General features: G+C 43.1%; 1 protein-coding gene across 1 annotated transcript in view; it reads right to left on the minus strand.

Moving 5' to 3' along the window:
• ncanb (neurocan b) overlaps window positions 1-15,798 on the minus strand; it is a gene marked incomplete at its 3' end in the record, with an annotated part of 104,311 nt that overhangs the window by 56,147 nt on the left and 32,366 nt on the right. The window contains exon 8 of the mRNA XM_083911237.1: window positions 13,548-14,720. Within this exon, the coding sequence (XP_083767363.1) occupies window positions 13,548-14,720 (1,173 nt within the window). The remainder of the gene's footprint in view (window positions 1-13,547; window positions 14,721-15,798) is intronic.

Genomic DNA, 15,798 nt, shown 5'->3' on the forward strand with positions numbered 1-15,798 from the left:
GTTTACTGAGTCATCTTTGTGACCTGAGTGACTCTAACTTTCCACCTCTCTCTTGCCAGAATGGACGGATGCAGACAGACTCACAGAATATGATCCATGTATCAACGCGTCCAGACAGGCAACTCACTCACTGCAGATGAGCTACAATTACTACCATGACCAGCTGAATACACACTGGGGGCAATATGAAACCTATTTCTGCTGAAATATAGATAACACTTCTCTCTAGCACAAAGATGCAGACCTCCAATGCGGCGTCAGATTACTTCAAAGTGAGTGATTCGCAGAGGTGAGCTACAGGAGGGTGGAAAGGGAGGGCATGGAGATGGCAGAGGAGAGGAGAAAAGACGGAGTGAGACAGAGGTTATGTTTACTTGTTGGTGGAACTGCTTTGGTTTGTGCTGATGATGGCAGCACCCGAACAGTCAGTCTGCAGAGTCAGACTAATGTGTGCAGAGGTTGACAGTCTGCAGTGGCGGGTATTACACCAAATTCTCAAGCCAGACAATCCATGAGGTTATACACACATCAGCTCAAGCTTCCACCTCTCCTTTTTAATCCACTGCACCACCTGTCAGTCAAAAGCAGTGGAAAGCAGCATAAATATCAGTGGTCACAAAATTAAGCAAAACAATGTGCTACGTATGTGTATTTTTTAGCAATATCAATATGCTTGCCACTATATTTTGTGTCATTTCATGTCATGGTAGAGTAAACATGAGTTGAATCAACAGTCACTGTGACATTTTGGCAGAAGGATTTTGGTCTAAAGTTTAAATTTAGCAGCTCAAGCTCTGAATTTGCCGTTAGTGGCCGTGTGAGATCGTAGATCACAGTTTTTGATTAATGACCAAAGTTTTTAGCACATTTATCTCCAAAACGGCACGATATAAAGGGGCCTTACAGCGTGTGTAGTGATAAAATTATTCTGGACATATGGTTGTGAAGACCACAAAGCTACAGCATGATTAATCTGAGGGGTCACACTCTATGAAGTCAGCTGCTGTAAAGAATGATAATGTAATACTTTATTGATCTCCCCACCACACAGAGAACACCTGGTCAGCTACTGAGCCCTCTCAGGCTGGCAGTAAGTCAGTGCTCAAGGACAACGTAGATACTTGCTCAATCTGGGCTTGAACCCAGCTTGACCACTTGAAAGGCTGCAGACACACGCCAGCCTTTATTCTGTGAGAATGTGTTCACAAAGAACATTGCAAACATTAGAGAGAACTTTGTGAATGGAGCAGGTGTAGCGATGTGATTACTGTACCGCAGCCTGGGCAGAACGGCCCCTAACAAACTAGGATTGATGAGCACTGCAGGGGAAGGTGCAGCTATTTCTGTCTGACCACATGCAGTGTCTGGCTGCATATACACACCTTTGTGTATGTGTGAGAGTGTGTGCCCGGGGGTTAAAAGAGGTGAAAACAACACCGGATTTACGTAGACTGCAGTCGATAAACATTCCCCATGTTACCTAGCCTGGCATCGAGAAACCTAATTGCAAATGCGAGTTAGTCTGGAGCCTCTCAATTCATTTCCAATTCTAAAGGGGTTAGAACATTGCCCATAGATCAGAGCGCCTCTGGACACAATCACAACCGCTCAGAGAAACGAAACATGTAACACAGTGCTGAGCAACGGACAAATGTAAACAAAGCATGCAGAAATGAGCTGTGATAGTGGAGCTACCAAACACGCCCATCATGAGATAAACGGTTGTGATTGGCCCGGCAAGCGTCTGGCCGACTGGAAATCTGTCTGAGCAGGAGGGGGGTCGGGCGAATCTGTCAAAGAAAGCATGAGCTTGCAAATTTGTCTGGTTCCCAGGCTAGATGTAACCCATTACAGTAGTGCATTAATTATTACTGAGCACGCTGAAAGCTGCAATCAACACCGGATTACTCAAATGACTAAGACAACCATGCCAATATATTTAGCTGTTACAAGTAATTACTTATTTTCATAGTAGGATTATCACTTTACAGTCATACCAAGGTGTAAATCAACCCTACAGGTGTATGTGACGTAAAAGAGAAAGAGCTGTGGAGACGCAGGAGGTTAACAAGTCTAATAACATTATTAAGTTAGAATATACTTCCACACTAAAAATATCCCAAAAATACAATAAGAAAAAAATCACCATTTTCTGATTTTTTTCCTTTCTATTTTCAGCTCCATCTCTTTTAACAATATTACATGTTTTCCTCCTCTCTCCACAACACACACACACGCACACACACACACGCACACGCACAAGCACAAGTACACGCACACGCGCACACACACACACACACACACATACACACATACACACATACACACACACAAACTATGAAAAAGCATGACACTTGCAATTAGCTCCGGTGCCAGAAGCCTGAGACAGCAGAAAGCAGCCGATGCGCTCTTAGTGAGCACCTCGTGAACCGAGCGTCACACTGAATCAGCCTGAAAAGGACCAGGGAGGAGCAACATGCCAGCAATTCAATACAACCCAATTCAGCGGGCCTATGTGGCGAGACTGACGAAGAAATTGACGGTCTATTGTTACAAGAGCGGCACTTGTGGCGTCTCCATTCGTCCTAAATAAATTGCATTATCTGGGCTGTCAGAGTGGCAAGAAAATAATCCATCCTGGCTTATCATCGCAAACACATTCTATCCACCTTGGATTTTTTTTTCCCACTCTTCTCTTCAATGTGTCTGTGCTCTCATTTTCAGGGCTATGTGAAATGAGAGTATTGAATCCACCACATGCCCCCTTTTTTAAATCATCCAACAATATTCCAAATGCAAGCTGAAGACTGAAAGTACGGTGTAACAATTACTTATGTATCATGGATTATTTCTATTGAGCCTTACATGATTATTGAAAAGAACATGTATTGTTACACATCAAGTGATGAACATGCACGTATGCTTGAATAGTACGCCCTCAAATGAAGTGAGGGATGCACACACAGATGAAGGCTGCGTCAAGACAGTGCAAGACAAGACAGGTTAATGTTTACTTGAGATTTCCATAGTGCTGCAAAAAAAAAGGTCCAAAAAGAACAAAGACAAATGGTTATGTTCTTGACCTTGACCTTTGCCCATCAGCGTGGGATTGTGGTGCCCTGTGCAGCAGGTACTATATGGTGAGAAACAGGCAGGAAAAGTGCAACAGATCCCAGCTACCTGCAAATAAAGTAGTGCAAACAGAAGTGCTCATATTCTTGCTAACATTGGGTCTGCGTCTCACTCAGGCCTAGTTAATAATGTGGTACCACGAGCAAGCCTGTGCAGTACAAAATGATCCTGACTAATAAACATAAACACGTCCATTATACTCTCCAGTAGGTCACCTGGTTCGTTGTGTGCTAACGCTGAGTTCTTACTGCAGCAGCCCGGGTTTGATTTGAAGCTGCATCTTGTCCCCTCTCTCTCTACCTCCTCTCCGGTTAAGTCTTAAGCTGCGTTATCAATAAAAAGGCAAAAAAAGGCCCAAAAAGTAATCTTAAACACAACTGTGATTACAGCCAGAATGTGGGTAAAATGGATAGTGTTATGAGTAATTCTTTCTGTTATCTGCCATCTCCCTACAGCCAGCTGAAGGCAAAAGGAGGGATTACATCTGTGTATCTGCAGTTTCGGCTTGAAAAGTGCCATGTCAAACTGCACAATGAGCAATTCATTGTGGTTACCTTGATAAAATCACTCACAATCAACACCGGGCTGCTGCAAAACAACCACACAAGCTGCCTCCACCTGCTTTGTTCACTTACTGGACCTTTTCCACAAAGATTATTCATCAACACATTTGTTGCTTGTTGTCCAAATGTAAAATGTCCTTGGGTTACATGAAAAGACGTTTCAAATCAAATTCATTATTATGATTATTATTACTGTGGGAGAAGCACGCTGCACACACAGGAACAAAGGATCTCTTAAATGCAATTTTTAATTGCAATATACTGCAATTACTCCTGAAATTAAACCGTGTGATTGTTTTGGATAAATCTTGTTGGAGGCATTGAAGAATCGAGCAGCACCTGCACAGAATAGTTAGTGTGGATAATTTTGTTTAAAAAAAACAAACATGCATCAATATGGAAACAAATCTGAGCAGACATTCAATATCTCTACAACTTTAAATTCAACTTAGAATATGCACCATGTACCTTTGGCAACACATTCGTGGTGACATGTATTTGTTCTTGTAAAACTACACAGAAAACAAACCTATTTCCCTATTTGGAAAACCTGATTTGCATCCTTCACTTCTCTCCCATTTCGTGAGTCATTTTCATCATGTCCCACTGTGATTGCCACAGCTGCTTAAAAGCGATGTGACCAATAATGTGTCAGGCTAAGAAGACAATGATTGCTCAGACCAAACACTCCTATTTATATTCTACGTCTTCCAGAACTCTTGTACATATTTTCCTGCTCAAATGCAAACAACTAGAGAGCATCTTGTGATGACACCAGCCGTGATGCCAAATTGGTCCAGGAACGTAAATTGCTGCTTTCTACCCCCTCATTTCAGGCCCCCATGCTCAAAACAAACCCATCTTGGAACTCTGCCTTCATTTTGCTCTTAACTACAAACCTGTAAAGTTTTGTGAACGTGTCTTGCAAAGTTGCGACCCTACTGCAATGACAAATTCTGGACTCAGACAGTCACACATAAAAACAACTGGCCAAATACTCAAAACCGCTTCTGGGTCAGTTCCTACTACAGTGGGTGTCTCTGGGACCACATTTTATCGTTTTATCATTGACACGATGGCTGGTAATAAGTGTGCCCAGACAAGCCGGCACTGACCTTGCACACATGACCTCGCGTCTTGTGCAGTTTGTTACAAAAGAGCCTTAAAACAGAAAGCAGGCAAAACGCACACAAATTGTGAATCTCATACTCTCCTGCCTGCATGTTTGTATTCCACTGTGGTTGTTATTAAGAAGTTGCTGTGACAGCAGAGCACACCTGGAGACCTGTTTAAAACTCAACAAAGGAACTACTTTACCTGACCTCACAGTGCCCCTGCCAGCACAAACTCCCACAGGAAGCTTGTTTCCCCAAATTCCTTAAAGCCACCACTGCTATTTGCAAACATACTCTCTATCTTTATAGCTCACCAGATTCTGTAATTTACACCTTCAGATCCAGCACCCCCGCCACTTAAGGAACCTTTCTCCCCTTGAGACTCTTCATTTGTTTCCCCCGTCTGTGAATCCTCCCTGCTGGGACAGATCTGTGGGTGTGTCTGACATGCCCTACATGAGGAGACCTCTCAACCCTACCACCCGCTGTGGGCTGACTGCTGCATGATGCATTGTGACTGGTGCCAGGAGCCCTGCCACTGCTCTGCTCTGCCTTTAGCGCTAGCGAGAGTGAGCAAAGTCAGTCAGGCAATCTGGCAGCTTGAAAACCCCAGCTGGGTGCACTCATCCTCTCGCTGCCACTCTTCTGCAGCTAGAAAATACTTCAATTTGAAATCACAAATTTCACTGTTAACCATGATGACAGGCGGCTCCATTTTTTCGACGGTGTGTGCTTGCATGTGTGACTGGATTGGCCTGACTGCAAATCGAGAATGAAAATGTGAGAGCAGCATCTCAGGGACGCTTGTTGTTCAAATCTTGTTGCTACAGGCACAATATAACCACTATTTCCACTGGGTCTGCTGAGCATTTTCACATCATAATAAATCTATATCCTGATCCTCCACGTTTAGAGGGAACAGAAGCAGTGTGTTGGCACAGAGAGAACTTGATCTGTAAAATATGGCTTTGTACCGCTAGTTTGTCTCCTGTCTTTGCCCTCTAAGAGGACAGACCTGTAAGATACAGATAGAGAAGTGAAATATCCTTTCAGCTAGGGGAAGTCGATTCTTGACCTCTAATCTAATAGCGCCTGAATGCTTCATTGTAACGGTTACCCACATAACCATGACCAGGCTAGTCTCTCCCGCTCTGCACAGCCACACAATGACTCCACACAGAGGATTATATTCCTTCTGACAGCACCCTGCCAAGCTCTCTGCCTCCATCCATCCCTCCCATCATTGCCCAATTGGTGGCACACAGAGGTGATGTTGTCCGTTGCTTTATGAAAACTCTGCGCACCCTCAGGGGCCCTGAGGCTGTGACTGACAATAAAAATTTGTGAAAGAAGTAAAAATAAAAAACAACCACTCTCAGTGAATCCCTGTCTATATTTTTTTTAATGGGGTGACGTATGGCTCAGCAGAGGTCTTCTCTTATCTGGTTTACGGAGGCGGCTAAATGAAAAATGAGGACAATAAAATCAGAGGAGATGATAACGCCTGAATGCTCCAACAAGCAGTTGATGGTTTCAGCTGCTGTGTGGCTGAACGTTTTACTTTGCGGTTTTATTTATTCCTCGTTGAGACAGTTGGTTTAACTGTGTCTTCTCTTAAAGCCAAGAGAAGTAAATGTTCACCACGTTTGGCAGGGATGGGAGTAACACAGATTCTTGTAAACTTTCAATACAAAACGTAATGGAAAGCTAAATGATGCCAATAGACAACAACCTCCCTTGGAACAATGCTTTGTGCATATGTGAGCATAAGGAACTGCAATAATAAAACAAATACATGATTAAAAAACACATGTTGTGCACAGGGAAACAGGAAATTTGAGCACAGCATCCATAGTTACTGTGTTGCTGAAGTTAACATAGCGCTTTGATCTGCCACCCAACTGATGTTAAAAGGGCTGTGATGTGAGAAAATATTCAAAAAAACAACAACAAAACTTGTTTTGCAGTTCTGCTGTGTCTCTGCCACAAGTAACAGTCAAGAGATTCAGTCATTCATCTGCCAGAATGGGAGCTCTGGGTCATAGAGTCTGGAAAATAAAATACAGCTGCCTGTGATGGGGCTCCTAGAGGCTGAATAATCACCAGGTTTTGTTGTGGCAGCGAAAGATAATAAAGCATTTTTATGATGCCATAAAAATGCCTGTTTAAGACAGCTTTTCTGTGGGTTTTTTTCAGAGTCACTGCAGAATATTAAACCCAAAATTTGATGGTGCATTAGCTTTACAAACTCCGCTGTTTGTTTCATTGACTCAAACATGTATAAATCATCACTTTCTATTCCCTAAAATGTCAGCATACTCTGATACTTTTGTATGCTAGAATATCCCTCATTACATGATTTTGTCACTGTGTGTTTTACTTTAACAGTTAAAAAAAAAAACAGCACTTTGCAAAACGGCAAATATTTTCCTTTCATATCACAGCTTTCTGTGATGTTCTCTGACCTTTCCAGGCACAGAACTTGACTTGGTCCTTGGAAAGACTGAGTATCATAAGCTGCTGCGCTTACAAATGCATAGACAACACTTCTCGAATGAAAAGTGCTGAGAGAACAAATTAAACATGTCAAATTCAACATGACGTACAACCTCGTAACACACATCTAGAGAAAAATAACCTCTGTCTACACCCTCCCTCCCTCAATTTTCTGTTTTAATCTCTTCACTCTTCTTTACCTTCACTCCTGTCATTAACGACTGCTTTTCTCTCAGTCTACATCCTATTAGATTTGTATTCTTTCATTCTTTCTGTCTTAGTGACAGAAGTGTTGCCTTTTTTTATGGGGACTGCCCATTGGTCAGCCGGCCCGATACTGTTTTCCAAAACCCCAATAGACTGAAAAATGTCTCGTTGGACTGAAAGCCCATTTGTCCGACGGTGGTTCCGATAGTAGTGAGGGCTTAGTTCCCTAAGAACAAGCTACCCACATGTTCTTCATGGATACACACGAGTGATTATTTGTTAAATCGGAGGTCTGATGTTGGGAGCAGCCGAGTGGTCCATATACACTCACAGATGGTCTTAATCAACCGGGGGAAAGAGAGCGTAAAACATTAGGAGGCAGGGCTCACTGATTGCAGGAAACTGAATCTTTCTAAATGCAGGGAGAGTGTGTATCTATTGGTCTTTTTTCCACTGCATGGTACCGACTCGACTTGACAAGTCAGCACAGCACGGCAGAGATGTGCTTTCCACTTCAGCAGCTACCTGCTAGAAGGTGTGTCTTTATTGCTGTGGCTCTCTATAGCTACCGCTCTATGGTAGCTCTGTGTGTTTTGGTTGCCAGAGTGAATCTCGTGTTATGGATGTTACTGTTACTGTTCCTGTCGGTGGTGTTTCCGGTTATGGTGTTCCTGCTCTCATCATGCTTTTGTAGTTCTGTGCACCACTTGACAATAACCTTATTTTTAGTTTCATACATGCTGTTGCTATTTAGAAGCCGGCAGGCTTGAAGAGCCTAAAACCAAAGATAAACACATTTTGTTTTCAACACAATTTTCACAACAAAAGTCCCTCGTTGCTTTGTCATTTAAAAGCTTTTACTACGAAGCAGCTTAATGAGGAAATGTTAATGTTAACACTGTTAAAACGTCTGTTTCCTGCCCAGACATGAGCTGAATCTCAACCCACACTAAGCTCTACTTTAGTATCAGCTCAGCTCACTTGGAACCTCGACCTAGGTAATACTAAAAAAACAGGTACCAGTTACTATCCAGAATGTCTGTGCATTTCATGCCAGTGGTTTTACTATTGAGGGAATAATAAAGGAACGCTTTCTTTTGGGATAACAGGCTCTTGGACAAACAGGCTTTCAGTCTAATGGGACATTTTTTGGACTATTGGGCTTTCAAAATAAAGGGTTGTCGAAACAGTGGTGTAAACATGGCCCCTTTGTTGCAGCCCCGTTACATTAGCTTCTACCTTCTAGCCTAGCCAGGTTTAATAGCTTAGCCTCATCCACAGTTTAAGAAGCCACACTTTTGCAGATAGGGAGTCTCTACTAGAGAGATGTGTCAGTAAATTAGACCAGCTATTCTCTAGATGTTACAGGCACCAGGCTTGATAGCAGACCTGTTAACATAGTTCTGTGACGTGGGAAGGCTTGAAAGAGAAAGTAACCTCTTATGTGGCCACGTCTACATTCACCCCTACCGTCTGACAGCCCCATTGCCCCAGGGTTAAACATTACACTCTAGTAATAGGGAACTCCATCTCCTACAGTATGAGATCAGCATCACCAGCTACAGTATAATGTTTACCGATATAGAGGCTGCTCTTAAGGTGCTGGTTTTGCCTGGGGAAACAGGCAACACAACACTTCTAGCTTTAGAAACATTGTCATTCATGTTGGCAATGATAACACAAAGATTAAGCAGCCTGAGGTCACAAAGAGTTTGACTTTTGACTCCAGCAGTAGGATGAGTTGTCATCGATTACTTTTCTCTCCCCCGTGAGAGGAAAATGAGGAGATTATGATGTTTTTGTAATAAACAGGGTTTTGTTTTTTATAAACTTCCTTCTTGAAGCCCCCCCGACCCGCTGAGAGTGGACAGCCTTTACCTTACTTAGAAGGGCACCACTATTTTCTCAAGGAATACAGACAGGTGTTTTCAGAGAGTTTGACATAACGGACTTACAGAGAATCCAGTGGATTTGTGGTGCATTATCACTATTAACAGTCACTGATGTGCACAAGAAGCCCAGTGACATTTCTCAACACAGCATACTCGAGGTTATTTTCAATACTTTGGTTGCTTCGTTATTCCCCTGGTTAACCAGATACAAAGAGCCTGTGCTCAGTCAGCACACTGGTGTGTAACGCCGTCTCATCACACACCACGGTGGAGCCCAGTGTCCCTTAAGGCTGTTCTTTAACAAATCCCATTCATTTAATATGCAGCAGCCAATAGCACAGGATTAGATTCAGCGGGAGTGTTTGATATGGAAAAATTGAGGAATTACACCATGAAAAGAAAGAAAAAGAGAAACTTGGAGACGGGAAGCAGATATCAGGATGGCAGATTAGGCAGCGGATGGATGTAAGGGAGGTGACACTTTTCAAAAAAGGCAATGAAGAGACTGCTGCTGCTGAGGCTGAGGATCATACGGGGGACAGATGTGGTTAGACGGCAATTGACTGCCTTGCGTTGTACCACATTGGAGTTCAAGAGGCTATCAAAACATTATGCCGGCGAGAGTCATAACAATGACCAGAGGAGTAATAAAAGACATAAAGTCAGGGTGAAGGGGAATGAGGGAAATCAAGAAAAAGGCCAGTAAGGGAGAAACAGAGAAGAGAGGGAAAGAAGGATAGAGAAAAAAGATCGGAGGCAGAAAAATCAATAGACTTCTATATGCAGCATCGAGAATGTGCCCCCTCACTGCTCCAGACAGCCTATCCAAGGACTCAAACAGCCAGCAGACAAACTGAACATCTATCCACAAACCCATACTGATAATATGCCACCCCAGCCTGTCCCTGTCTCCATTTATCTCCTGCTCTCCCCCTCCATCACCAAATACACATACACACACACACACACATTACATGTGCTGGCTCTTCTCCTCTAAATTTAACACTCTAATTTGGTTGAGGGCCGGCTTCTGTGTTATTGATGTTACCAGAGGTCTGATCCATCTTGAGCCCGGGACAAGCCTTTAGTCAAGAAGGCTATTACTCAGAGGCATCCTGTTCCCTGTTTGCCATAGTATCAGACTGGCATTGGTAATTTAAAGGCTAGACAGACAGACACACAGTCCTTGTTACTCTATCTGTGTGGCTGCCTCGCTTGGTCATCCTATACACGGCCAGATGCGAAGGCTCTGAACCATTCGGTACATTTCCACGCCTGTTGGGATTCTCTGGACTAACAAAAATGTTTGTAACTTTTTTTTGTTGTGCTACAAACTTAAATAAATACTGTCTTTAGGATTATACAATATGGGAATGAAGATATGAGTAATTAAAAAAGAAATCAAATGGACTGTGTTTACTTTCTCACAGTGAAGGATTAAGACATATTCTGTGTGTGTGTGTGTGTGTGTGCGTGTGTGTGTGTGTGTGATGGTGCGACATGTAGGGTGGATTATCGAGGTTTACTCCTGAGTAAGCTTGGCATGCTGGTGCTTTCTCACATACATTTAGTTTTTATGTGTGTGCGTATGTCCATCCATCTGTGTGGGTTTAGCTTGAGGCCAGAGCGATGGGGAATTGGAAAGCTGGATGTGCCGTTATATACCAGTGTCTTATCACTCTGATATATGGCCAAATAGGACACAGAAGGGCTGAGACATGCCGATAACAAACAATTTATGAAGATTTGAAGGGAGTACAGAAATGTAAACAAAGAAAGAAGTCAAGGAGGAGGGAAGAAAGGACGGGGGAGGTACAACATGCTCCCTGGGGGCCCAGGGGACTGTGTTAGAGTAGTGTCTGATCAATGATTAAAGAGGGTTATATACTCCCACCTACAGCATAGTAGAGGACACACTCACACCTCACTCTCTCTCCCCCCATTCTTCCTTCCCAGAGCTGTCTACCCTTCTGCCCTTTCCCTCCTCTCCGCCTCTATCCCTCTGCTGTAATGGGTAGACAACTATTGCTGTAATTTTATCTGTACTATAACTGACAACTACTAAAGGTCACTCAGAGGGAGGGGTCTCCGGCTTCTAATCACTCAACAAGAGCAGGGCAACTCTGGCCATTCAAATGTCACTGTATCAGAAATACTGATAAAGATGAAAAATGTACTCTTCGTCTTGTAGAAGACAGCAAGTGTCCTTTAGCTGTGATTACATAAACCAGACTCTTTCTTTTCAGACTGAGATCTGAATTATACAGTATGTTCCCAGTATGAAATGAAAAGATTAGTGTCATGGCCATGCTCCACAGTAAGCATTGGGCACAATTATTGGGGTTGCAGCTGCCTTGGAACCACAGTTTTATCAAAACATCCTCCTCATTCTGTTATTAAATGGAAGAAGGCAAGTCCCCCACTTCACAAGCTTCAGTAAACCACAACACATCACTTGAGATGGTTCCCCTGAGAAAGACATACTACTCAGACAATGGTCACTACAGAAGAAAGTGCCCATAAATGACCAAACAATGGAGGCATTAAAGTGGTGAATCTTCCCATCTTTGATAAAAATCAAGTTGGCCAGCAGGTAAAAAAAAAGAGTAGCGCTGTGACAAAAAAAAAAAGTAGAGTAATTGAAGTAATTTCACAGTATATGACACATTTTCTATCAGTCAGACATATTGCAAAATGTTAAAGGTCACATATGGTAAGAAGTGAGATTTCCATATCTTTTCTAATTATAAAACAGATTGAGGTGTTCTATAAATACTGTGAAAGTATCAAATAAATGCACAAAGCTCGTATCCATCAACTGTGCCTTTAAACAAAATATATAAAGGTATAAAGTGCCACTACAGTGCTGTTACAGTCATTTCCCGGCTGCAGTGACGGTGCAGAAACGCTGGGTAAACAGAAGACTCTTAAATGCCAACCAATCAGAGCAGACTGGGCTTTTTCAGGAGGGCTTCTTAGAGAGAAAGGTGCTAAAACAGAGCTTTTCAGACAGAGAGTGAATACAGGTATATTCAGACAGATAATGTGAGAGTAATTATGTGTTTTTTGAGCATTATATAAAGTATGTTAATACAAATATGAACCTAAAAATGTGCATTATATGGAACCTTTTATGCAGAATCTACTGAATCTCTACTAGCTCCGACCTCTCAACGTGATGACTTATGGAAAAAGTTTTAGAAATACATTTTACTGAGCAGGAAGACTAACGATCCGAATTTTGAAAATGTGTTTTCAAAAACCCCAGAAAATACCAGACGCACTGAGCTGAGGATACATTAAACATAAGCAAACACATTTCGGTTGTTAGAATTGTAAATTCAGATAAAGAAGAGATGAGTGGCCCTCAGAATAAAGTGTTTATGTTCATTTACTCAGTGGGCTTCTGCCGCGGTAGCAGGCCCATTAACTATCAAAAGAAATCAATGCCAGCACGCTGAGGCAGACAGCACAGACACTGCTACTATTGTGAACAACAAGTTCAGGGATACAGTGTAAAAGTAGAAAGTTGAGTCAACCATGAGAGAGAGAGAGAGAGCCGAGGGAACATGGACAAACTTGAAAATGAGAAAGGGAAAGAGGCCGCAGTCAATTACAAGTCCCGTCTGGTAGTTTGTGTCTACATTGATTTGCAGGGGACTAGGATCTCTGCCTCTCCCCAGTCCACCTAATTGCACTCACTCTGACCTGCTAATTACTTCACGAAGACCTAGCTGGTCTCACCTCAGTGCACTGCCTCCCTGTCTGGAGCTGTCTCTCTAAACCAACGTGGGAGGAAGGGAGGAGAGAGAACAAGCATGGATTAAGACTGCATGATGCGTGTCAGAGCAGGGGAGAGAGCGGAGATGTAGAGTGAAACAACAAGAGACAGACACAGCACGGAAACTGAGGTGTGTGTATTTGAGGTGGTTTGCAGAGGCTGTGAACTCAAGTGGAGGGCGTGCAGCAGTGCTAAGAGACTGCTGTTACTGTACTGTATATCACCTCAGCGCAGCGATGATGTGGGTGATGTTCATGGCTCTCACTGAGCTGCATACATAATTAAATGAATTGCTACTGATTAGATAATCACTCATAATCATGAAGATAATAGTGACAGTGGTGTTCGTCAGCTAACATACCTGATGGGATTAGCCCGAAGGCCCAGTTGGGTACGAGAATGCCAAAAGGGTTGTTTGTGCCTTTGTTGTCTTTCGACACCGGAGCTTTGTGTTCCTCCGACTTCGGGCTGATGCTTTTGAAAGGTGTCCACCGACTTCCAACCACGAAGGACTCAGTTACTGCAGACCTGGATTCCATTTCTGTGGCGCCAACGCTGGAGTCTGACGCGAAGGTGGTCAACGGAATGACACCCGTTGTCGTTTGAGCTCCGTCTCTGGGTGCTGGAGTCGTTTTCACTCTTTCTTCCTGAACCCATGAAATGGAAATAGATGACTCCTCAGTGTTGGCGTTCTCTGAGGAATTTTCAGTGGTGGTTGCTTTGGTGACAGGATCCGTCCTCTGTGTGTCTCTGGTTGTCGGAAGCTCCACTGTGGTCACGTCAGAGGTTGTCAGCACCTCCATTAGGGCTTCCGGTGTGGAAGTCATTGCCTCCTTTCTGTTGCTTTGCTTCCTAAAAAGAGGAGTGAAACCTGAATTTGAACTACTTTCCCCTCTTTGTGAAGAAGCAGAAGAGAGGTTGTCAGTGGGCCTGCGGATGTAGAGGATCTCTCCCCTGGCCTCCTCTGCTGTGCCTGAACCTTGCGGTGGAGTAGTGGGCTGTTGCACTAGCTGCCACTGGGACAGAGTAGTGTGCTCCGCCACAGTCACAAGCTCAGTCTGGCTTTGGATGAGTGACGACTTGGCTTCAGAACTCTGTTTGACAGCACTGCTGTCCAAGTTGTTGCTTTTCAATCCAAACCCACCAGGAAAGTTGTTACCGTCACTGCTCCCCTCTATCTCTTTCTCCTCCGCTGATGCAGTTCTGGGAGCTGATGGAGAGCTGGCATCTTCTCCTTCCTGGTCCCTCCCCTGGCCTGAATAGTTTTCCGGGTTGTCCTGTCGAAGTGAAGTGGGCAGGGTCATCACCTCGAGTGGCCCTGCTTTGGCTTCCATAGGCTCCCAGGTGGGACGTTTACCCACGTAGGCCACATTTCCTGGGGGGCCTAGTTTAGAGCCACGCATGGATTTGATGGCCCACTGAAAGCGGCTGCTTGGGGCGGGAGCAAAGGCTGGGCCTCTGGGACCCTGAGGACCGGATACGTTGACATGTTCACTGGGTGGTGATCTCTCGTTGGGACCCGATGTAATGAATCCTTAAGGGAACAAAGAGACAGAGTAGACTAATTAATAGTATACGATTCCATTCCGGGGGTGGAGAGGATTTAATTTTATGCATGTGGAATTAGCAATTAACGCTCAAGCCTGGCTTACATGAGACCCATATACAGTGACTCTTACAGGGTGCTTTATTTTAAAATGATAAAAACATTTGCTATGATAAGCAGTGTGAACACTGGCTTTCTCTCTGTGTGGATAATGTCACCGATTTGTTTTTAATACATATTTCCTTTTTCAACACTACAAACCGTTTTTTTTATTTGGAATAGTAAAGTTAATATACTTGACTCTGTGAAGAAAGCTTGCCATGGAACAGACAAATACCACTAGGTTTAAAACTCTACAAACTATTGAAACTTAACATTTTTTCTCTAAATCATTGTATTCATGACCAAAAAGGAAAAAAGACAAAGTTAAAAAACAACCCCCAAACGATGAAAATTTGATTCAAATATTTCCAAATCATGGTCGATACTAGAATGGATGGTGCGGAGGGACGGATGAAGGCATGACCTGCCCTACTCTGCCTTTGATTGGCTTACTTTGGTATTCCTATATCCTAACCGTAACCAATTCTCACTCCTCATGCTGATGCTAGACTTAACCCAACTAACCAACAAAGGCAATGAGTACCAGCCAATCAGCGTTCTGACCTGATCCAGTCTAACATCTGATCCTTACCATATTTCCTATAAAAATCACCTCAGTCTCAGCATTAAAGAAAAATCCAATTCAATGATACCATAAAAAACTAAATTGGTCCTTAAACTCAACAATAAAGCTGTCTCACTGCCCAACAACCTCCAGAAACTGTTGCACATTTTATTAAGTGAATGAATCATTTATTAATACATATTTTCTTGTAAATGCAGGAACTGTCACACACATAAATGTGATCATATGTTCCTTTTTTAAATTGGACTTTTCTTCCCTACAGGCTCCGTAGTAGAGCTGCAATTAACCTGAGTAATCTTTTTAGATCAAATGTGAATATGTTCTGGTTTCTTTAGTCCTCTATAACAGAAAACTGAATATCTTTCAGTAGTGGATATT

Source organism: Echiichthys vipera, assembly GCF_963691815.1.
Source record: "Echiichthys vipera genome assembly, chromosome: 3".
NCBI classification, from domain to species: domain Eukaryota; kingdom Metazoa; phylum Chordata; class Actinopteri; order Perciformes; family Trachinidae; genus Echiichthys; species Echiichthys vipera.